The 24161-nt window shown below is 39.7% G+C and overlaps 1 protein-coding gene across 2 annotated transcripts in view; it reads left to right on the top strand.

Annotated features, from left to right (window-relative positions):
* MAP3K5 (mitogen-activated protein kinase kinase kinase 5) overlaps positions 1 to 24161 on the top strand; it is a 110920-nt gene that overhangs the window by 36515 nt on the left and 50244 nt on the right. For both annotated transcript variants that reach the window (XM_054819462.1, XM_054819463.1), the window contains exons 3-8: positions 619 to 642; positions 9893 to 10086; positions 10352 to 10520; positions 11526 to 11632; positions 15087 to 15257; positions 20782 to 20894. In XM_054819462.1, the coding sequence (XP_054675437.1) occupies positions 619 to 642; positions 9893 to 10086; positions 10352 to 10520; positions 11526 to 11632; positions 15087 to 15257; positions 20782 to 20894 (778 nt within the window). The remainder of the gene's footprint in view (positions 1 to 618; positions 643 to 9892; positions 10087 to 10351; positions 10521 to 11525; positions 11633 to 15086; positions 15258 to 20781; positions 20895 to 24161) is intronic.

Below are 24161 nucleotides of genomic sequence, written 5' to 3'. Positions count from 1 at the left end.
GTACCACCCAGATTAGAGTGCAAGAACCAGCTCTTTCCATCCGAGTGTGCTCCGGCTTCTCGTTCTCTGAGACTTTACATTTAAAATGTGAAGATACATTCTTTGCATCAGATTTATTAGAGCAACATGAATTTCAACCAGTTTTTGGAGTATTTTAAAACCTCATAGAAATACTTCCACTATTTCTATTACGTAGAAATGTTTTACTATTCTTCACAGTTTCTTCTGCTGGCAGCAAAATGTTGCTTACGATATTTAACTTCTCAAATACAAGTGCATGTGTATTAATAGTCAACTTTTGGACAGCATCCCTCTAGGAAAATTTATATACGGGGGAGTATGTACATGTGTGCATGTGTATATACAGATGCACACACTACATATGGTCCTGTGTATATATAGGATGTATGTATCTACTTGGTTCCATAGCTGTTTTGTGTCTCCTGAGACAATACTTGATTTATATTGATTTGACAGGCATAGAAAACATCTACTAACCAGCCTTTTTTCTGTCATGTGTCTGTAAACGTTAATATTAGCAAGTCATACTGATCAGATATCTTTCCTAGTAGTTGTTCAGTGCTATCAACATAATTTTTTTCTTCTTTTTTATTCCAGGAAATTATTTGCCAGAAGAATAATGTAAGTATAATTTCTGGGTGCCATTTGAACCCTAGGCATTCCAAACTTGTGTTCCATTTAATGTTGTTTATCTTATGTTTTCCACTTGAATCATTTAACACTCTCCTACTGTATTTTACAGAGTTAGATGCAGAATTCTGGAAATCCTAGCAGCAAATCTGTGTATATCACTTTGTTGCTAGGTACCAGGCTCACTTCTTACCTTGTCTCCATCTATCAGTGGTATTTTCCTTGCTGCCTTTACTTGTCTGTCATATTTTCTCACACACCATTTACATCTGTCATCTTGTGGGTTTTTTTCTGTTGCCTTTTTCTGTACAGTGTTCTTTAGTGTTTTTTAAAAAAATACTCTATTGAAAAGGAGAGTTATTTGGAAACTGATGCTCATTTTAGAAACCCATAGCTGCACCTATGAAAATATATATATTTATAAAGAGAGAGAGTGTGTGTGTTATTTATTTCTGGAATTTGAGTCCTGGAGCCTGTTAGTCCTAGTGCAGTGCAGATCCCAGCGGTCGGTCTGTGACTGCCAGTCATTAGGCTGTAGGTTTCTGCACCTTGGCATCCCTCTGGTTTCTGAGGTTGGCCTTGCAAATCCCCCTTCCCTTTTTCGCTCCCACGTTCAAGGGAGGCAGACCTGTGACTGCGAGAACACTGCTTTCTCAATGTGGTCTGTGCTGGAGCAGCAGGGCCAGTCATGTCAGAATATATATCTGGCATGTTGAGTTGTTCTTGGCTTTACTTTGGGACTTACTGGTAGCCATATATGCTAAGATATAATTTTATAGTGGTTAGTCAGTGGTGTGCAGATATCCTGAGGTGCTATGTGTATGCTGTACAACTCCATACGTTTGAATAAGCTATTCTAAGGGGCATATGAAGTATTTCATTTTAGAAAGTGGTCAGGTTTTATTTCCCACACTGTTAAAACTGCTGTAAAAATGGGCTTGACTTTTTTTATTTAACAGTGAAATCCATGGATTAAGTACTGACTTCTGCCAGTATGAAACACGATTCTTTGAAAAGGATGCAGTTATCCATTATAGCTGATAGAGTTTCTAAAGATGGCTTCAAAACCAGTGCAAACTTTGGCCCTAACGCTGCATTTTAAGTTACTTCTTTTTTTTTTTAACTAAAAAAAAGAAGCAAAGAGGGTTCCATTTAGAGTTTCTGTATAACTCTTAACCAAAAAGTGCTTTTCAGACACTCACAGAATGCTGTCAGTGATGTGCTAGACTCAAAATCTCTCGCCTTTCTCTAATGAAAGTGGGATAAATGATCAGTTAGGCCTGTACACAAAAGGGAAGAGAACAGGTAAGGCCTTTCTTGTAAATGAATGTATTGCATTCTGTATTTTTGTTCTGGTGTCCCAGGATCTAGGGAAAATGATGTGTGACTAATGTAATGTCCCTGGGAGGGTAGGGGGAAGAGCTCTGTTAGCAGGAAACCAGCAGGAGATGACTTGTACAGTAGGATAAAGGCAAGATGTTGTCGTCTTGTCCTAATTTTAAATGACAGTCCCTGAAGCTCAAGGAGAGGTATGATGACTTGACCTTCATCTGTTTGAGAAAAGAATTATTCTGTTTTCCGTTTAAATTTGGATAGGTGGCTGTGAAACTGTCATTTATCACTTTTAGAAATGTTTCAACGTATGCCACAAAAAGAATGTGTTCCTTGAGAGCCTCAGATGTTTCCAAGCACACCCACATAACATCTTTTCTGGGAGGAAGTATTTTCCCAGGGATTAGAACAGGGAAGTCAGTAAAACTGGCTTAGCAACTCTGCAACCGATTTATTTTTTTTTTCTCCTTTTTCCTTGTTTTTTGGCGTGATGTCAGCCAAATTACCTGGAAATAGACTTTTCACAGTGTTGGTGCGTGCCTAGCTATTGAACGTAATTCCTGCTTTATGAAAATCATGTTTCTTCATAAATTGTAAAACTCTTGGATAAATTGGTATGACAAAGGTGCTGTTCTTGAGAGGCTGTGATTGTGATGCCCACCTGTCCCAAAAATAGTCATATGATTGATTAGGTGAGGTTGCAAATATGAAAAAATGAAGTTCAGATACGAATAAACCAGATACGAGTAAACCTGCTGTTCTAGAACATGTCTTTTAATAGCGTGCAAACATCAGCTGTAACAGGACAATGGTATCCCTGGCACCAGGGGATTAAAAAAGCTGCAAAACAAGTGCATGTGTATCTATATATATCTGTCTAACTGAAGTGCCTTGTGTTTGCTTTTCCTGAACCTTGTATCCCTCAAACTAGTGGGGAGAAAAAAAAAAAAATCCATTACCAACTGTTTTGTTCTTTGTTCTGACTGGATTTTTGTGCTTCCTAATAATAGTCAATACAATGTTGCATAGCTAGGATAAGCTGCCTGGAGCCTGTCAGGGCAGAGCGGTGCAAGATAACATAGGCTCATTTCCTGTTATATGTGGTTTTATAGCTATTTAGTTGGACCTTTTCCAAATGTTGCAGTAATACCTAAAACATACGTTTTTTTCAGGGAGCGATACTTTGACAGGAGGCAGTTACTTTGATATTTGAAAGCTTAAGTTTAGTTTTTGCTGTTATCTGATTTCTGAGGTCAACCAAGCAGCAGAGGCATTCTAGAAATTACTAGTAAAGAGTTTCAGTCACAAGGAGATGTTGGTATAAAGGTTACAGTTCAGGGCTGTACTTTGCTTGTTTTAGCTCACCAGTTTTTATTTCATGCTAATTCTCCCCACTTTAACTATAACCAACTTTGGAGAAAAGCTGCAGGTCTGGTTCCAAATGGCTGTTTATTAATTTTTATTTTTTTTTTAAAATTTCACTTCTTGTTAAATCTGAGGAAGTTCAATGTACACATATTATACATATGGTTTGCAACCAATTGCAGTAAGTAACACCTTCACGCAATGCTCACATTTCAGTTCAGGCTTCTTGCTTGCACCAGGCTGGAGGGATAGGTGGCCTTGGGAGCTGCCCTGGGGTGTGAGACGGTGTACAACTGCCGGCCGGATCGGAGGGGTAGTGGGGAGGCAATGGGAACCGTTCTGCCGGGCAGCTGACTCACAGGCATTACAGGTTAAGCAACAGGGCTAATGTTGCACGGCTGGGGACTGACAAGTTTTTTTTCCTTTTCTGACACTTGGAGGGATCAGAGACTGTAATTTTTACTGGTTTTCCACAGCCCTTCCTAACTGCCTCCTGCTTAAGGAGTAGCTGGGGAGACAGTGTGGTGTAGTGCTCCTTCAGCGGGAATGGGAGCCACCCTGGATGAGGCATGCCGGAGGCGTCTGCAAGCTTGGGGCCTCCGTATAGGTGCTGCTAGAAGACTGTAGATCCCTTAGGATATGTTTAGCTGTTGGTCTCTTTCACTGTGGAAGTAGGGGGAAATATTTTTAATACTCCTCACCTAGCTGACAAATGATTTGGGAGCAGTTGAATTTTTGGTATCCAAGTATGTAAAAATGCTATGTAGTGACCTTCAGTAAATGTTTTGTTGATAATGACAACTGTGATATTTATTGTTGTTTATGATACATCACTATCTCTTGCTCGTTCTTTCATTTTTTGAATTCTTTGACTAGTATTTTTGGCACATACTTGCCTTGGAAAAAGAACTTTTTTCCCATGCGAATATGATGAAAGGACCATATACAGTGTACGCTGATTGTTAACATGCATTTAGGATGTGGTGTGGCTGCAATAGAACGTTATTGCTGGGCATATAAAGAAAGAATATATTCCCACAGAAAATGGGAAGTGTTTAAGAGTATACCCAGTCTCTGTGCTTCAGTTCATTTGAGGTGTGAGGCTTACTTACGCTCCTTTTCAAATCAATAGCAAGGCTGTCATTTGTGTGAGTGGGATTTGAAGTAAACCCAGACTGAGTCTGTATTCATTAAAACATCAGCACGTGTTGATTTACTGTGTGTTTGGGGGATGGAGGGAATAGATTTAATAACTTGGTTTAGGATTTTGCCATCTGCTATGTGTACCAGCATGTGCAGTGAGAATTATCTGTAAGAAAAATCTCATCAGAAGAGTTGAAATAAGAGCAGATATTTCTCAAAAGAACTAGTAGGAGAAATGCAGAAAAGCTGATCTTAATTAGAGAAGAGTGAGCAGGAAGAACAGTTCCTACTGTGAGAGACACTGGCTATTTTTATTACCTCAGCTGATTTTATTTATTTAAAAAAAAAAGTTATATTGTGTGCTGACCTGAAGCTTAGGCAAGTAGATGGGATTCTGCTAGATTCTCCCATCCATGAGTAAAGCAGCATGAGTTTGTTTTGGGGCATTTTTGTTTTCTTTGACACTTCTTGTCTTGGAAAGCAGCTTGCTTCTGTTTGTGGATATTTGCTCTGTTGGAATCATTTAACTGTCAATGCTAGTAAAGAGCCTCAGGGAACTGAGAGGACTGCACACCACTGACTCCCTGGGACTCTGCAGGTTCTATCCCTCCTTTTGAAGTAAAATTCAAGATCTGAGAGTTAATTGGGCAGAACTCAAATGCTCATTTGTATAGGACTACGTCTTCTTCATCTGTACAACTTTCAGAGAAAAATATTCTGTACTATGTCAGATGTATTTGTAGGGGAGAGAATAGTGTTTACCTCAGTGCATGATGATCTTTCTAAGAAGACATAGTCTCCAAATTGCGTTCCCAGAAGGCTGCCCCTTTTACAAGTAACGGTTCTGTATTAGAGGGGGATATTGAAAGAAGGGCTGTTTTATGCTCTTATCATGCTCATTAAGATATAACTGTATGCTATGCATTTTTATTATCTCTTAAATACAAATAGGTGCTATATCAATTTCTTTTCGGAAGCTGAGAAGGGATATCAAACAAGAAGGAAGTGCTTAATGTTCCAGTGACCAGTAGGTCTAGCTAGGAGCAGCATAGTCTTAAATTCTGTAACTGTAGAGTTATTAAGGCAGTGTTACAGCTGTATTTAAACTGCAATTACACACACTCTGCAATCGTTTAATTTTGCACAGTGAGGAAGGGACATTAGCAAAATACAAACCAATTAAAACATTTGCAAAAATGAATTACAGATTTTGTCACTTTGTGGTAAGCATTTATGCATGTGTAGCTGGCTCCAGCCGGTACTTCTACCTTCTGATTAGTCTGACTGATTTGACGAAATGGGCTGTGACACAGCCAGGCTTTCAGAAGGTAGCCTGATGTTGCCAGGTAGTGAGTGTGCTGGCCCGAAGCCTTCAAAGATAGGTATGTTCCTATCTCCTAGATATAACTAGCGCAGCTGACCTGAGAGCTCAGGCCAAGTTTACCTTATCTAATGTCCCGAGTTCTTGTGCATCAGGCTGAACCATAGTAACTATCTGTATGCACACTCACGGCCTGTCCCAGCCCCTGATGGTTTCAGTAATGCCTTTCAGCTTACAACTCCAGTGACCTGCAAGCACTTTGTAACTTTCGTTAGTGTAATTTGAGCTTTTGAACTGTAAATAATGAGGGATTTATAAAGAAAGAGGGCTGGAAAATGAAACCTCTACTATCTGTTGTCGATTTGAGGGGGTCTATTCCCACCCACTTTGGAAACCCCTTTATGCTACGCATGTTTTTTTAAAGGGTGTTGACATAACTGAGAATAATGCAATTGGATTTAAGGTGTTACTCCTTCAAAAATTGCCCATTTTTCTTGAATGGCTTGATTCTGTTACTTTCATTGTACATGATATGGCAAGTCAGAGGAATGGAGCAAAGGAAAACAACAATTTTGGCTTGGGTACTCAGCAAACATAGAATATAGAGTGAAGTTATTTAGGGTTAGGAAATAATATCAGAGTTGGAGAGATCAGAGTTGAGATGGAGTGTTACAGGGCAGGTTTTAATAGGATAAGTGGAATGTATTTCAACTTCCTAGTGGAATAACGTGCACTAAGTCAAAATGTAAAGCAGCACGTGAGCAGATAGGAAGTGTGTGTCAGAAAGACCACCTGATCCTTTCTGACTTGTTACTGTAGCCTATATTTTGGCAAATAAAGTTGAGAAAGGAAGTAAAAGTGGCTGAACCAGAGGTTGCGTGGCCTTGGAATAAGGAAAGAAGGAAGCCATGCACTCTGCTTTGGGGAAGAAGGTTTAGAGCTGTCCGATGTCGGAGCAGTTCCTCAGCTGCTGCCCTCCCAGCCTGGTCCTTTTGGGCTCCCATCCCAATCCTTGCCCAAATGCAGTCAGGGTTGGGCTCTTTGTAGTTAGAACTCGTGATGGTAACAAAGTATGTTTCTCCATAGTGGGAGACCATAGATTTTATTATATAAGAGCAGTCTTGCCTTCACTGTTATCTTTCTTTCAACACCACCTTTAGTAAATAATATATAATGTTTCACTCTTCTTTTTTTTTTTTTTTCCCCTTTTGTCACCAGAGCTACTGCATGTCTGCCTTTGTCAGGTTCAGCTGTTAGATATCTAATGTACTCTTTAGCTAGGAAAGTGAAATTGAGGTCAATATTTCTTGTGTTTCTTAACTTTACTGCATGTGGGTTTTTTCTCTTTTTTTTAAAAAGCCTGCTTCCTAAGGAAATGAAACTTAAGAGCTTGTACTGTTTTTTCATCCTCCACCCTCTTTCTGTATCTGCCTGTTTGTCTGTCTGATGAATTTCAGCCAAATTTGAGACGTTTCAGAGATACAGAGCTCCCCACAAAACTGCCTAGGTTAAGTTAACAACAAATTAATGCCCTGGCTGAGGGAAAGGCCACTGTGTTCCCACACTATTTGCCACCGAGGATGAAAGAGAGATTCTACCTTGAGACAATTCCCTGAGAACCCTGGGGGCCCTCTGAACAACTGCAAATTGATTTTGTTTTCTTCCCATGTAGTGGTTTCTCCTGTCTTTCACTGTTAAGTTCTTAAATGGCTGCTGCTTCCAAAGGCTGCTGGGTCTGCGTGTCTTTTATAGCAGGCTCTATGATAAAACCAGCTTTTTTTTCCCTGTAAGGTAGCAGGGAAAATGCATGTAAACTAATTTTTGCTGTCTCTCTTGGTCCACTGAAATAGATACCTACTTGCTACAGAAGGTGCATTTGGGATCAGTTTATAAGAGCTCTTGCTCAGTAGTGGACTCAGGCACTTGGCCTCTACAGGGAGAGTAGTTTTGCTCCTTGTAGGATTATTTATGAAGACTCCAGTACTGTCTCTGTAGGTGGCCTGGCCGTTATGCCAGGATAAACTTTGGGTTCTGTGGATTTCAAAAGCTTGAAACATCCTTTTTCAGAGTTCATTTTTAAGTAAGACCTGAGCTTTAGAAACAGTGTGCCAGAGGTCTGAGAAGGCCTTCCTGCAAGCAGTCTTGAATTTATTTTTAATGCACTGAATAAACATTAGGAAGTAAAATGCTTGCCCCAGGATATCTGTAGCTACTTCACCCTTTCTCTTGGCTCTGACCTCCCGAACTTTTTTCTCCTTTATTTAAAGAAGAAAAGTTGGAGAATAGTCTACCTATGCTTAATAGTGGCTCCTGTGCCAGTCACTGCCCACCCTTGTCCTGTAATTGCTGAAACCAGTTCCAGCAAATTCATCATTTCCTCTCTGCTTTTGACTGTGGGACTTACCAGGTTTTAGCAGGGTCAAAGGTTCATCCATTCACTCTTGAAAGTGTGGGATTGCCTTACACGCTAGCATATTCTGTAGCAGAAGTGTCCATGCAGTTCTCCATCATAAAGACAAGCAGTTTGGGTTCTAGCATCACACTCCTTAATTGCTTGTTAAAAATATTATCATACACTTCCCAGTTTTCAGTTTTCCTTTGGAATTGCTACGCTCATGCACAGAAAAATGTGTCCCAGCTTTTCATCTCTAATAGTTTGCAATTGTTGGGGGCAGAAGACTAAACTCATCCCTGTGCAAGTCTGTATATGCAATAATCTCCAACCACGTTGTGGGTTAGTTGAGCTCAATGGACCTCATGTAAATGCCTGCATCCATTACTTTTAAGTTTTACAGAGTTTGTCTATATCCCTCAGAAGTGGGGGTGGGATTGCCTTTATAGCAAGGTCTTATAGTTTCAAAGTATAATAGGGGTAATTTAAAAAAAAAAAAAAAAGTAATTCCTGTACTCTTCATAGCTAATCTCTGATCTGTACACAAACATATGTTTACTGACATATCTGTACACATACATTTATACAGACTAGAGTACCTCAAGCCTTCCATGTTTTAAAAATCTAATAATACATGTTAAAATGCGTGTTTTAAGCACACAGCTGGTATTGCGCATTTGAAAGCTGTTCAGTCATTACTCTCTCAATGCATGGAGCTAAGCTTGCTAAGGGAGTCTCTGAAGTGATGTCCTCATTGCTGTGTTGACTTCTGGGAGAGCAGAAGCAGCTGACCAGAAAGCAATTAACCTAGGAAGTAATTTAGGGGTACCACAATGATGGGTCTCAAGAATTGCTTCCTTAAGGCTTTTCTTGCTGGCTTGCTGGCGACTTCAGTAGTGGAGTCTGAGCTTTGAGAGCCAAATGGCAGAACTCCTGATTTTGGTGGTGTGCTGTCTCATAGTTAAGACCCTTCAGAACCACAAATATTCAGCAAGCTTTCTATGTGCGTAGATCTGTACTCACACACATACCACAGGCACCAGACATCTTGCCTCCTTCTTCCTTTTTTTGAAGTCCCACTGCCCAAGAAGGTTTGCTACATAGCAGAGAATTTAATTTGTCTTTGCTAAACTATTTGAATCATTTTGCCTATGCTTAATTTGTCTATGCTAAACTATTTGAATAATTTTGCAGTTCATATGAGGATTAGGGGTGTTTTGCAGTTTTCCTGTTGTGAGGCAGCTAGCTCATGTTACTATTTTCAACAACTGTGAGGCTAACTATACTAAATTGCAGAGTGTTTGCTTTCTTCTGAACATCAGTCACCTTGAAAAGGGTGCACGTCAGCTTCATCTGAGTCTGCCTGCCGCTTTGGGGTGCCTAGGGTGTGCCCTCAGGATTGTTTCACTGTTGACTGTTTTAAGGTCAATGTGATGCTTCTAAAAAGACTCATCGTACCAGAAGTAGTTCAGAAATATGAAAGAATACATTTCAGGTGTATATCATATTTGAGATGAAAACTGAATGGTATGCAATCCTAGGCTTCGTACGTAAAATGTTGGTCTTGCTGAAGTAAGCAGCAGATCTCCCTTTAACAGGTGAAATTCTGTGGGTAGTATATGCAGTTTTTTATACTTAGGTTTCTCAAACCACAGCTGCCCTAAATGTTGCACCTTGTTTCCCTACAGATGTGCACTGGTAACTACATATTTGTTCCTTATATGATAACTCCACATAACAAGGTGTACTGCTGTGATAGCAGTTTTATGAAGGGACTAACAGAACTGATGCAGCCCAGCTTTGAGTCGCTGCTTGGCCCTATATGCTTACCTCTGGTGGATCGATTTATCCAGCTCTTGAAGGTGGCACAGGCCAGTTCAAGGTGAGTTGTCTTCTCGTACCCCTGTGTAAAACTCATATATTCCTGCTGGCAATATAAATGTCAGACTCTTGCTTCAGAGTGATGTGATGTTTTGCCTTCTGTTGAGACAAATTGATAATGAATAATTTAGCTTGGCCCAATCTCTCCATCGACGCTGCTCTATCAATGAATGTTCCACATATACATTGTGGGAGAGCTGCCAGGTCAGAAAAATAGATGCAAGGGACCCGTCCCAAATTACTGATGTGAGGTTGTTCCTCTCCAGCCAGTATTTCCGGGAATCCATTCTGAATGACATCAGGAAGGCCCGTACCCTCTACACAGGCAAAGAGCTTGCAGCAGAGCTGGCAAGGATTCGACAGCGAGTGGATAATGTTGAAGTCTTGTCTGCTGATATTGTAATAAACTTGCTGCTGTCCTACAGAGACATCCAGGTATGAACCCTATGGTCTAAGATCATCTAAAACATAGTAAATTAAATTACATTCTCAGTGAATTTATTAGTGTATTTTGCACAGATTTGCTAACAAACTATATGAATTATGCACACTAGTAAAAATCTTATGCGGTGTCTTAACTGATGCTTTTTACTTTATTTCATAGTTACACTGTTTGTAGTGTGCCTTTACATAGCAGAAAGGTGCTGTTATAAAATAACAAAACTAAAAAGTACACAACCTGTAATAACTCTTCTCCACCTCATCATTACTATGTGATGAACAGCCCGTAGTGTGACCTACTTAAAGGCTATAGTAGCATTCTGCTATTGATTTGTAGATGTATTCTCTGTCACCACGTTTGTGACATTTCTCATGGAAGCATAACATATTCATATGCATTTCAGCTTCTGGAATGGTGCTAGTAATTACTTTGTTCTACATAATTTCAACTGTTGTTCCTTAAACATTTTGAAGTGGTTTGGTCTGGGTTTGGTGTTTTTGGGCGGTGAGTGTGTGCATGTGTTGTGTTTTGTTTGTTTTTTTTAAATATGTCAGGGAGTAAGCTACTTTAAAAAAGGTGGTATTGAAAGATTCTTTTATTTTGGTTTTGTGGCTCATGCCTCCTTCAGAGTTTCGGGATGCCTTAATTCAGATGCAGTTAGCGTTGTAATGTCTGTACAATATGAACTCTGATATGTGTTCAGCTCCTGAAGCTAATTTTAATCATGAAATAGATGTGCTAAAATTTCCACAGGTCCATGCTGAGACAGTACAGGAGACCAAATCGTGTTTCCCTGCTAAGTACTGTGCATATTCACATTTCTGAGGAGTGCCAGGCTATTTACAGTTTGAGACTGAAGAAACTGAAATCCATAAAACTTAGAATGAACTGCAAATACTTCTTAGTATGAAATAATAAGTGCTTAGTTCAAAGAGGAGTTTATATGGGCATACCTCAGTACAGCCACCTAAAACTTCATTATTCCCTTCTTTTGGAAGGATTACGATTCCATCGTGAAACTGGTGAAAACTTTAGAAAAACTGCCTACTTTTGACTTGGCTTCCCACCACCACGTGAGGTTTCATTATGCGTTCGCGCTAAACAGGTAAGAATCTACCCTTCCCTCCTTCCTTCCTTCCACTGTTGAACAGTAAATCAGAACTGCAAGCTTCACACAGGGTTGGTAATCCCGGGTGAAGTTCCCTGCTGGAATCTTCAAATGCAGGTCTAGAGTTTTCACTGAAGCGACTTTGGGGACTCTGAGCTTCGTGATCAATCTAAGCTTTCTTTTTTCTCTCTTATTGTCAAATTCCATTCCTTTTCCTTTAGTGTGAGTGTTCAATTTGTCTTTCCATAGATTTGCATCATTTTTTCATTTCAGTAACTAAATCAGAGCAAATAAATACCTAGCAGTATTTTACCTCTGTAAAATACACTTTTAACATTGCTGTATGAGCGGCAGTGCTGCAGCATTTGTGTTAACTTAGACATCACCTCATTCAAGTCTGAGTTCTGGTAGTGTCAGGAGACAGCAGGAGAACTTTCATCAAATGTCCATCGGAAGATTTTATTACATTATAATAATAAACCAATTTTCGTGTTCTCTGATAACATGCACAAAATGTGCCCCATGAAGCCGCATGCACTACTTTCTTGGGTTAAATGAAAGCCAAGCCTAGATTTTTTTCCTAGCAATTGGGCAAGGCACTAAAAGGGGAGTTTTTCAGAAGAAATCACAGAGGTTTTCTCCTCCCTTGCTATTACCACAATGAACATTTTGCTGTTGATGTTTAGAGGAGTAGACCAGGTGTCAGCAGGCATTGAAATTCTCAAATATAGAAAATGTCTACAGATATTTCTGCTTCTCACAGATTTGAATGCAGGTTTGCTGATGAGCCTCAGGAATGCATATCGTGTCAGAGTGATGTCAAAATATGTCACAAGTAATTAGTTGAAAAAATAATGTGGTTTTTTTTGAAACAAAAAAACCACTAAAATTAAAAACAGATATCTGGCATTGTTTTGTCTGAATAAAATGTCCAGATCCTTTCTTGCTCCTTTATACCAGGTATATGAAGGTATAAATATTGTGCCCTTTTCATTCCTACTTTGCTCTAAATATGTGGAGCTTTGCATATTAAATAATCCATCGTGTTTCTGCCACTTCTACATAGCTTTCATAAAGGTCTCTAGAAGTACCTTGGAGTTTTAACAAGTTACTTAGACCTTGAGGTCACAACTTTCTAAAACAATGTCACCTTTGAAAACAGGACTTGATTAGTTCACTTGGGCACTAAAAGACGTGCAAAACTGCAGAATAATCTTTTCAGGCAAATCCTTATACTTCATTGGTTCTGTTGGGATGTCTTGCAGACTGAAAGGTCTAGTTTTATACATGTGACTGTAAATTGTAGCCTTTGAGGGTATCTGTCAAAGGAGAGGGTACCTCCAAAGGAGTTCAGATCAGATTTCCCTCTCCCTCCCTTCTCCAGATTGTACATTCCACTGGAATCCATGACAGCCATGATAATGTTCATGCTTTGGTGTATGCCAAGAAGGAACTGCTCGGGTTAATTGTAGCTTTCTCCTTATTGGGAACATCGAGGATGTTTCCTGAGCAATGGCAGATCTGGAATACTCTGCACATCTGAATGTTTGCTGTGGAAGAAGCTGTCCCTCTTGCTTCTAATCCAGGTCACTAGTACGGAAGGCTGGAGCAGCTCGATTAATCAGGATTAGTCTGACCTAAATCAAGAAAGTGTATGAGGGCATTGATGATGGAAGAGTAAACAGAAAGAAAAGTAGGGACCTTTGGAGACCAGGAAAGTGTAAATGGCTCATATTACAAAACACTGTTGTGCCTTATTGGTTTTGTTCTCATTAAGTTCAGCTTGCTATTGGTTTGATCTGGATTAATGATAGTTGATACATGATGCGGAAGAGTTATTCACCTGAAAATTGCCCTTCTGTAATGAAAGTCAGCTGAAAAACATAACCTGCAGACTTATCATTGTTGCTTTACTTGAGTGGTCAGTATGAGAAACCAAAAGGAAGCAAACCTTCAACAACTGGGCAAGTGGGGAACTAAAATAACACAGACCTGAGGGACACTGTTATTTGCTCAGAAACTTCATTTCTCTCCCTGGGACGTGGTTTTGGGAGCATTTCGATCTCAAATGAGAACACCAGCCTTGCTGGGCCACTCTGGAAGTACTTGGGGAGCCTACTGGAGTTCTGTGGTCTGAGGGGACTTTTCATAATTTGTTAGAATTTGACTAGTCTGAAGCTTGGGAAGAGATGGCACTGGGTTTCCTTTGTCTTTCTCATTAGGCTGGGACATCAATATAGGTTGGCCCAGTATGTAGACTTGCAAACTTTTTTTTTTTTTTTTTTTTTTTGCGCTCAGGAAAGAAATTTATACTGTGTGCTCAAACAAGTGCTTTTGCTCTGTTTTTTTAACTCTTTTTGTTATGATGTAAGTACTCGTTTGTCCTCTGTTACCTATTCTGCTTGATTTAAACCTTTTCTTCCACATCGCTTCCTTCTGGAGCTGCACACATGAGCTCAGAACTCATGAGCTCAGGTATCACTTAGAGTACATGCGCTCTGATGTCTCAGGTTTGGCATTGATGTTGCCTGTGCAGATGCACCAAAACCTTGATATGTTCTTGTAGAGGGGGAACAAAAATTCATTACTGAACCTCTGATCAAGTAGTGTCTGCTTTAAGATGGCTGTGACTTTTGATGTGGGTTTTTTTTTTTTCTGAGGTGCAAAGCTTGCAAGACACATACAAACCCACTTTTATGTATTCCCCCTATTTCAAACATTAGCCACTCAAATATTACAAGCAATTTCTCCAAAAGAATGTAATACTCTCCCCAAACCACCAAATAATAGTTTTTGTTGAGAAAGGTGTCATTTGCTTGTTCAGTATACAAATACATAAAAAATTCTAAACTCCTGATACTGAATGATGTAGGTATCCAAACTGTGAGTCACCAGGAAGTGTCTAACGCTTGCAATTATGTGGTTTATTTGTCTGAAGTACTTTCGTTAATATTACCTTATTGGCTTCACTTCCTAACCTTCCTTATCATGGGAATTCACTCTGTGTGTTTTTGCTTTATGTTCAAAATGTATGTAAAAAAATAATCACAAACACAAGATGGAATCTTTTTTCCTTTAAAGCATGAATTACTATGAAAGAAATATTAGATATGAAATGGAGATTCCTGTCTTTCTATTTTGTAAGAAAGTAACACATGATCTTTCTAAGAATTGCTCTTGAGGATCCTGTTGCTGTTGTCAGTGCTGTCTTCTGGCTGATGCATCATGAGAGAGAGAAAACATGTTTAGGGGATTTTATAGATGTGTCCCATGATATTGAGAAAAGAAAAGAAAAAAAAAGGGGGGGGGGAGTGTGTATATATAATATAGTCCTTTGTGTCTAGAAGCACATTTTACATGGATGGTGTCATACATTTTCATGACCATGTTTGAATGTATAAGTATTTCTTAACTTTATTGGGTTTTTAATCAAAATTTTTATTTTTAATAGGCGAAATCTGCCTGGAGACAGAGAGAAAGCTCTAGAAATTATGATTCCCCTGGTAGAACAGGAAGATCAAGTAGCTTCAGATATGTACTGCCTGGTTGGTCGAATTTACAAGGATGTGTTTTTGGAATCTGGGTTCATAGATACAGAAAGCAGGGACAAAGGGACGTTCTGGTGAGTACTGTTTTCCTGGTCTATGTTCTTTTGTTAGCTTTGGGAAAATATTCCTTAAAAAAGAATATGTTTCAACTGTTTTACATTCCAAATATTTGGCATTCTTAAGGGATACATTGAATCTTCTAATCTTCTTTGCTTATTTGTTAAGAATGAGAGATTTATGTTGTTCACGGGTCTGGTTCCATGAAGTTCTTGAAGTGCCTTAGAGACTTGGAAGTTTAGGTAGCCCTCATCAGAGTGTATTTTCCTCCTTTTTCCCAAATGCGAACTCTCCTGTTTACTATATTATTCTCAGGAATCTGGGCCAGACAGTAATCAACCATGAATCAATTAGCATATCTGAAATCTGATAGCTATTAGCTAACTAGGCTTAAAGGTACTGAGGTTTAAGTCTGCACTGATGCTTAGGATGTACCATTCTGTCTTTTTTTTTTTTTTTTTTTTGCTTCCGTGCTCATAAGCAATATGACTGTTCCAAACTCATGCTAACAAAAGTTTTATCATCCCATCATCGCCATATAGTATATGCATATTACAGTGGACTACAGTAGCATCGATAGTCAAAGAAGCACACAACAGGTTAGATGAATTCTTACCTTAATTTTAGAGGCAAGTATAATTTTTTTATTGCTTTTGAAATGCAATAAAAAGCTGTTATGTGGAAGAGGTTAAAAAATGGAGGCACTGGACGCCATCCTAGACATCCTAGCAGGATGAGCTGCTTTTAGAATCATAGAATCATGTAGGTTGCAAAAGACCTTTAAGATCATCAAGCCCAACTGTTAACCTAGCACAACCAAGTCCACCATAAAACCATGTTCCCAAGCACCACATCTACAAATCTTTTAAGTACCTCTAGGGATGGTGACTCAACCACTTCCCTGGGCAGTCTGTTCCAGTGCTTGACAGCCAGTGAAGAAAGTTTTCCTAATATCCAATCTAAACCTCCCCTGGTGCAACCTGAGGCCATTTCCTCTTGTCCTATCGCTTGTTACTTGGGTGAAGAGATGAACACCCACCTGGCTACAACCTCCTTTCAGGTAGTTGTAGAGATTGATAAGGTCCCCCCTCAGCCTCCTTTTCTCCAGACTAAACAGCCCCAGTTCCCTCAGCTGCTCCTCATGAGACTTGTTCTCCAGACCCTTCACCAGCTTCATTGCCCTTCTCTGGACATGCTCCAGCACCTCAATGTCTTTCTTGTAGTGAGGGGCCCAAAACTGAACACAGGACTCGAGGTGCGGCCTTACCAGTGCCCAGTACAAGGGACGATCACTTCCCTAGTCCTGCTGGCCACACTATTTCTGATAAAAAAATTCTATTTTCTCCATTATGATTCAGATGAGGAAACAAACAATCTGTGTTTATGTATCCTGCACATCAGATCCTAGTTCTGGTCTTGTGCTCATCAGCTGCCTGTTGCAGTAAATGCTTAGAATGGAAAGCTTCGTCATTTATCTCTTGTTTTTGGTAAACTTCAGATTAGAACTGTCTTTGGTAAAAGATAAGATATAATTGTTTACCATTTATGGCCTCAGAATAGAAGTACAGTTTATAATTGCTGGTCATGCTTTACAGTTTTGCAATGCTTACTGGATTTTGTAAAGATGTTGAAATAACAGGAATGCAGTGTGTTGTCATTGTCCCCCCCTTCATAATTCTGGATTAAAGAAAAATTTTATTTCCTCTCAGGCAAAGCCCATAACAAACTTTTTCAAGATTCTGTTTTTAAAAAAATATTTTGCTAATGTCTTGAACTAATATAAAAAGAAAACTTAGTCCTATGTACAAATACTAGGCATTATCACAGGCTAAACAGAATAAATAGAAATTACTTTTGCTATTGTACATCTTGTTTTTTCCTCATTCATAGTGCCTTATGAACACGTAAACTTTGAGATTTTCAAACATAACTGAACTCAGAACGATTGTATGTATAATAGTGGTAATTACTTCTAGGATATTTCATGCAGCCATTTTAACACACTTTTAATAGATGCATCTTAGCAATCATGATATTCCTATATTTGATGAGGGGAAGTGATTGCAGACAGGCATACCAGTTTGGGAAAGGCTGGCAGCTCCTGCAGCAGGGTGGGATGCTGACCGGCCAGCGCCTAAATAATCCCTGAAGTCTTTGGCGAGTAGGACCCAACGCAGACTGCGCCCTGCGCCTGCTGCCGTAGAGCAAGGCGATCTCTGTTCAGTCAAGCTGGACTTTGGCCGGAAGCTCTACCAGATGGGCCACTTGCTTTTGGTTTGTGCTTTATGCTGGATATTGACTTGACTTATAGTGTTAGTCATACAGCAGGATGGACGTGGCTGAAGGGTTGACTCATAACTCAGTGGAAGGCTCTTGGGAAGGAGCAGACCTACTCTAGAGCTGCAGCAGGCCACGATGGGGGAAGATGTGTGCAGGAGCAATGCCTCCGTGATTGTGTTACATTATGTTGAGGTAAAGGTTATTATTATCTCAGTCTTAGAGAAATGAGGATGTAGGAGAAGTATAGTGAATTGCATGAGATAATGAGAATTTGGCAGGAGAACCGAAGCATTGGTTTTGCAAGGTACTTTGGTCTATTAAAAAAAAAACCCAAAACTGTGCTTTCCTGACAATTAAAAAGCAGAATAAAAGACATCTTTCATATAAATATGAGAGAAGAGATGAAAGATTAATTATTAACTGTCACTTTCTTGTTGCATGGTGACAGTGTAAATCAGACTTAGCAAAGCTATCAAGTCTTTATTAGAATCTTTTCACTGCTACCTCCCTAATTCAGTGTCTGCAGTGCAACGTTTTCCCAAATGTCACCTTCCAGTTTCTTGATGGCATTTATAATTGCATCAGCTAAGCCAGCCTCCACTTTGTAGGCAGACTTTTAAACCTTACCGCCTTTCTAGGATACTGCACGCATTCCTCCAGTGATATTTGGGGCATGACAGTGTACAGCAATTGCGCCAGTTGAATTTAAATGACTTCGTTCAACAGATGTGACTTGTGAGTTGTTTGGGAAAATGTGAATATTTTAATTTGTTCAAAAGTAATTATTACAGGTTATTTTTTTTTATTTTAATTTGTTGTCCGTAAATTTTTGCTGTCCAGGCTATGTGGATGTAAGACAGGTTTAAGAATGTCGGCACAGGATCGCACCAAATATAAAATTATACTTTTGGTTGTAACGATTTAGGAGAGGTAAATAGGACTACAGAGGTCCAAGATACTAGTATTTCTTGGTGTGAGTAGCATGTAAAGACAGCTAGAAGAATGAATTTCTGCTGTGGGGAAGGGAGATTTGAAAGCAATTTGGAAAGAAAAGGCAGAACCCAGGAACAGAAATTCCCAGGATGTCCCTTCTGGTCTCCTGGGAGTAGGTGGCCAGGTCCTGGCAGCAGAGGACGGCAGGGGTGGCCTCTGTCGAGAGACAAGGAGCTGCCCTATGTCAGACACAGCCAGTTCCACTCAGCTCCAATGGACTCATCAGTGGCCAAAACTGAGCACGTCAGCAATACTGGTGGTGCTTCTGTGGTAACATATTTAAGAAAGGTTTTTTTCAGGCTGTTTCACCAATGCTTCTGCAAGCAGTAACTATTTTGCAAACTTTAGCTCATGTCCACCTCCTTTGCCTATATGATTAACATCAGTTACAGCACAAATGTACCCACCTGTTGATATGCATGAAAAATGCTTATTTTATCTTTAAATTTTGAGGTTTTGTATGTATCTGTCCAAGAACTAAAGAAATTTTGATAGTCATGCCAGAAATGAGGCATTTTGGGGCAAAACAAAAAAGTGAAGGTACAGAGGCTCTTGTATTGGAACAAAAATACTTATTTTCAAGGATCTTTTTGTTCTTCTGTCAATCTTTCCTCTCTCCTTCTCCTGATACTGCATGAGAATTGCAGCATGAAAGATCTCTAGGGCAAAAAAGGGAATCCAGTTCCCAACATTGCTGTCTCCAAACGGATTACACCAGCCAACAGTTCTCTTCTAGCTATATATGCTTAAGAATCAATGAAAGTGTCATCCTCTTTGGTCGTTGGGTTTTTACGGGGTTTGGTTTTTTGTTGTGGGTTTGGTTGGGTTTTTAAGTGAGCAAAAATGTTTTGTATGTACTTTCTTCGTTGTTCTGTTGTAACTCAGTACAAGAGGAAAGGCAGACAATGAAAGAAAATTAATTGAGTCTTCTCTGCTCATCATGGGGTTTTTTTGAGGACTAGACTCTTGTCTAATGATTAAGTTCTTTGGAGGTGGGCAGCTGGAATACAGAAAGAGTATATATGTAGCAGATTGAAGAGGACTCTGTCTTGCAGTTTTGAAAAGCAGAGCTTATGTTAAAGGATGTGAAGTCCTGAATCATTAGAGCAGGGAAAACAACAAACAAAATAAAAAAAAAATTTTTAAACGTACCATATTTTTGACCTGCCAGGGTCAAAATGCTTTAGCTTTGCTTACAAGTGTGGTCTGGAAGCCAAATCCTCAGTTTTTGCATAGATTATTTTTCTTTCCTTCCTTATGTATTAATCTCAAAACCTGCTTAATTTGTTTTATATCATCCGTTTGTTTGTCTGGATTTTTCCCATCCTTTTGAAATTCTCTTAAACTCCGTTGCTTTTACTGTAGCAGAGTTGTGCTGACTGAATCTGCTGTGCTCGTTAACTCACGTATGATAGTCGTCTTTGCCCCCTCCTTACAGAGGGGGGTGTGTGTATATGTGTGTATATATATGTGCAACCAAACATGTGCTTATTCTGTAGAACAAGTTTAAGGCACTGTAGATCTGCTGTCACTGTTGTCACCACAACTTGCGTTGCTAGTGTGGGGATGGTGTGTGCTGTGTTTGTGTGCAACCCCTGGACTTCCTTTAAGACAATATTTGGGCTAGGGGAATACCACTGCCCTTTCTCTTGCTCACTCACTTCCTCTTAAGGAGAATAAAATGTGATATAGTCCTTTTTTAGGTAAATATACTCATAAGGACAATGTCAATGAGACACACAATAACGAATAAAATTTGCAGTAGCTGAAATCATAGCTAAATGTGAAACGTGTTCTTGCATTGCTTGCTTTTGTGCTTAGGCGTTTTGATGTGCTAGTATGTCACTGTAGCAGATCCACAGTCGAATCTTAGGTTTCCAGTCAGTGAAAATTCATATATTTAAGAGTAAATTAATGCATTTATTAATAAATATAACTGTGAAACACATCTCTTCCAAGCTGATAGTATTATTTTTTCTTTAATCTCAAAGAAAATTGGAAATCCAGTAAGATACTATAACTTTGCTGGGGTGGATGAGTAGGGTCTATGCTTGTTGTGTGAGGGGAAAGGAAATGGGAGGAGGACGTGTAAATAATGGACTCCTAAAAATAACCACAAAGCTGTGTGGAAAACAGTAAAATGTTTTTGCTTCCATGGATTCTTGCTGTGTAAACAGAAGATAAGCACTTAAAGTACCTAAAAGTATAATTATGTCCCTATTAAATCGCATTATTTAGAAAGTAAACTTGTATGTTTGTTTTTTCTAGGTACAAGAAGGCGTTTGAGTCGGAGCCAACATTACAGTCAGGAATTAATTACGCAGTACTCCTCCTGGCAGCTGGACATTGCTTTGATACTTCTTTTGAGCTGCGGAAAGTTGGTAATTATAGCTTGCAAATTCACAGTGAAATCACATTCTAGTGAAAGTATGACACGGCCCACTGTCACAGGGGGAAAAACCTGATGGTTGTATACAAATGCTTTGATAGTGAGCATGTGAATATTTGAGTTGGTCTCCCCCACCACCAGTGATGGCACCTGATTGCGAGTGAGCACTGTCATGAAGACCTGGTTCCAGTTTCAGGGTCTTAACTGATTACCAGAGCTTAGTGAAAACTGACAGCCCTTCTTTGCAATGGCATCATTTGTGTGGAAACAGGAACACCTGAAGGGGGAATCTGGTTCCAGCTACCATTCTTTAAAACAAAAAAATCCCTGTAGAACTGTAGGGAATGTGAACAAAAAGTCCATCTTAAGAGTGGGAAGAATGCACTTGACTTGAACTTGGAATGGGCCGAGAGAAGAACGTTTCTCTTCTAATGCTTTCTTTGAGCTTTCCTGAATGTCTGTATTCACAGAATCATAGAATCACAGAGTGGTTTGGGTTGGAAGCGATCTCTTAAAGACCATCTAGTCCAACCCCCCTGCCATGGGCAGGGACATCTTTCACTAGATCGGGTTGCTCAACCTGATCTTGAACACTTCCAGCGATGGGGCATTCACAACTTCCCTGGGCAACCTGGTCCAATGTCTCACCACCCTTGTCGTAAAAAATTTCTTGCTTAAGAAGGAAGAATTAAGGTGTCTGCTTTGTTTGTCATTTTGTTTGTGATTTTGCTGGGTTTGAGGAGAGAGCAAAGTCAAGATTAGTCAGTAATACTTTCAGGGAAGGTATGGGAGAAAGCACTGAATGTTGTAATATGTAATGGCATATCCTTTGCAACTGGCAATCTTCTCCATGAATTGGTATAATTCTTGACTGACTGTAAAGTCTTTTTTATCATTTTGTCTTCTGAGGAGGTTGTCAAGTGAGAAAGAAACAATGTTCTTCACAGAATGTATCTGTAATTAGCCACTGCTCTGGTTTAGAAGTTAGATCTACACTGTATCTCTGGGAGTAATTTTCTATATAGAGAAGTTTTTTGAGTGTGAAGGTCAGAGTGAGGTGGTTACTTTCACATAGATAATGGCAGTGAAATTTAAATTCTCTGGTGTGAATGAAGGTATTCATTTGGATGTGATAGGCTGTGTAGAGCTGCCCCAAACTACTGTGTTCGCCCTTTTGTGAGTGGGTGAGATTTTGCTTTTTGGGTCGGATAGAATACTTTCATCTCCTACACAGAAATTTGAATTCTTGTGCCAGCGTAGGAGGTAAAAATATATGTTTTGCTTTCTACATAGCATTTGCAAATATTCACTCAGCTGGCCTAATTTTAAATCAGAAAGTTAAGCAAAGCTGGGCTATATTTATTGTGTAGTTTAATTTGAATCCTTCCATTTTAAAGAAACCTTTCAACTATACACAGGCTACAGCCAAGCCAACTAGATTTGGACAAATTAAGATGTTTGGTATCATCTTCTGAGTTTTTCCAGTGTTGTTTTCCCTTTTGTTTATATGGAGAATGTTACAGAAATTAAGGTTCCTTATTACTTCAGGTTCCATCCACAGCTGATGAATGATTTAGTGGAGAAATATCCAGTAGCTATTTGGCAGAACGGGTTTTATTTGAGCTGTTGGTGTGCCTCTCTCTTATGTAAATATTTGCTTGATGTCTGCCGAAAATCCTTGATACACCAACCTCTCCTGTTATCTAGTAGTGTCTGTCTTTTTTATTTTGTTATGGGAAATATTGTCAGAATACTGTAAGCCTCAGACTGACTTAGCTATTTTGAAGCAAGTTTTCAAATACTTATATTATATAGACTCTATGTGTGTCATTGGTCATTGATTTCTTATTGATAAGACTGTGGTCACTGTTCATAGAATCATAGAATACTAGGTTGGAAAGGGACCTCAAGGATCATCTGGTCCAACCTTTCATGGCAAAAGCACAGTCTAGACAAGATGGCCCAGCACCCCGTCCAGCTGAATCTTAGAAGTGTCCAATGTTGGAGAATCCACCACTTCCCTGGGGACATTATTCCAATGGCTGATTGTTCTCAGTGTCAAAAATTTTCCTCTTGTGTCCAATCAGAATATCCCCAGGAGTAACTTGCGCCCCTTACCCCTCCTCTTTCCCATGTGACTCCTTGTAAAAAGGAAGTCTCCATCTTCTCTGTAGACACCCTTTAAGTACTGGAACATGGTGATGAGGTCTCCCCTAAGCTCCTCTTTTCTCTGTTGGGCTGAACAAACCCAATTCTCCCAGCCTTTCCTCGTACAGCAGGCCTCCCAGTCCTTTGATCTAGGTGGCCTGATCTCTGGACCCTCTCCAGCCTGTCCACATCTTTTTTTTGTATAGCAAGGACCAAAACTGAATCCAGTATTCCAGGTGTGGCCTGACCAGCACTGAGTGGGACAATGACTTCTTTATCTCTGCTGGTGATGCCCTTGGTGGTGCAGCCCAGCATCCTGTTGGCTTGCTTTGCTGCTGCAGCACGCTAGTCACTCATATTGAACTTGTTGCCCACCAGGACCCCTAGGTCCATTTCCACAGAGCTGCTCTCCAGTCAGGTGGATCCCAGCCTGTGCTGCACTCCTGGATTATGTTTTCCCAGGTGCAAGACCTTATATTTGTCTTTGTACAATGAAGTTTATCAGCTGGCTTGTGTTGTGCTAGATTCTGAGGATAATTTAGTATTTTCTTTGTCTTGGGCTAAGGTTAATGTTTTAAACAAAAATAAGCAAAACCACAGAGATTGTGTGGGAAAATGTGTTGATTTTTTTTCCTGTCCCAAGAATCTCTTACATGTGTGCCATTCTTTTGATGTCACCTCTTTTTAGCTCTGTGTGTACAGGACCATTCGTTAGCAGTAGTTAGATTTGCATGGCAGTGCTTTCAGTTTGACGTCCACCCACAGCATTATCTGAAGCACATAGAAATTAGAGGAAGTCTGTCTTCTGGTGGGAGATGATGAAAGGCGAGAGCAAGCTGGCTGAAGTTCAGTCCAGGTTATATAGAAATTATATTGGTAGGTTGGGAAAGGCTAAGGAAGGATACGGTCCCTAACAGCACTTCAGAGGGTGCATGAGGCTATAATTAGAAGATGCATGTCTGATTACATTGGCAAAAATGTAATAACTCCAGTAGAACTAAGTCCAGTATCCAAGAGAATTTTTAACAATCTGCATCAGATCAAAAAATTTGCCTTCTAAAAGTTCCTACCTGTACTTGTCAGATAACAGTTCACAACTAAATGATCATGT

This window comes from Grus americana, chromosome 3, assembly GCF_028858705.1.
Source record: "Grus americana isolate bGruAme1 chromosome 3, bGruAme1.mat, whole genome shotgun sequence".
In the NCBI taxonomy this organism is placed as follows: domain Eukaryota; kingdom Metazoa; phylum Chordata; class Aves; order Gruiformes; family Gruidae; genus Grus; species Grus americana.
This window is presented reverse-complemented; position numbering and strand designations above follow the sequence as displayed.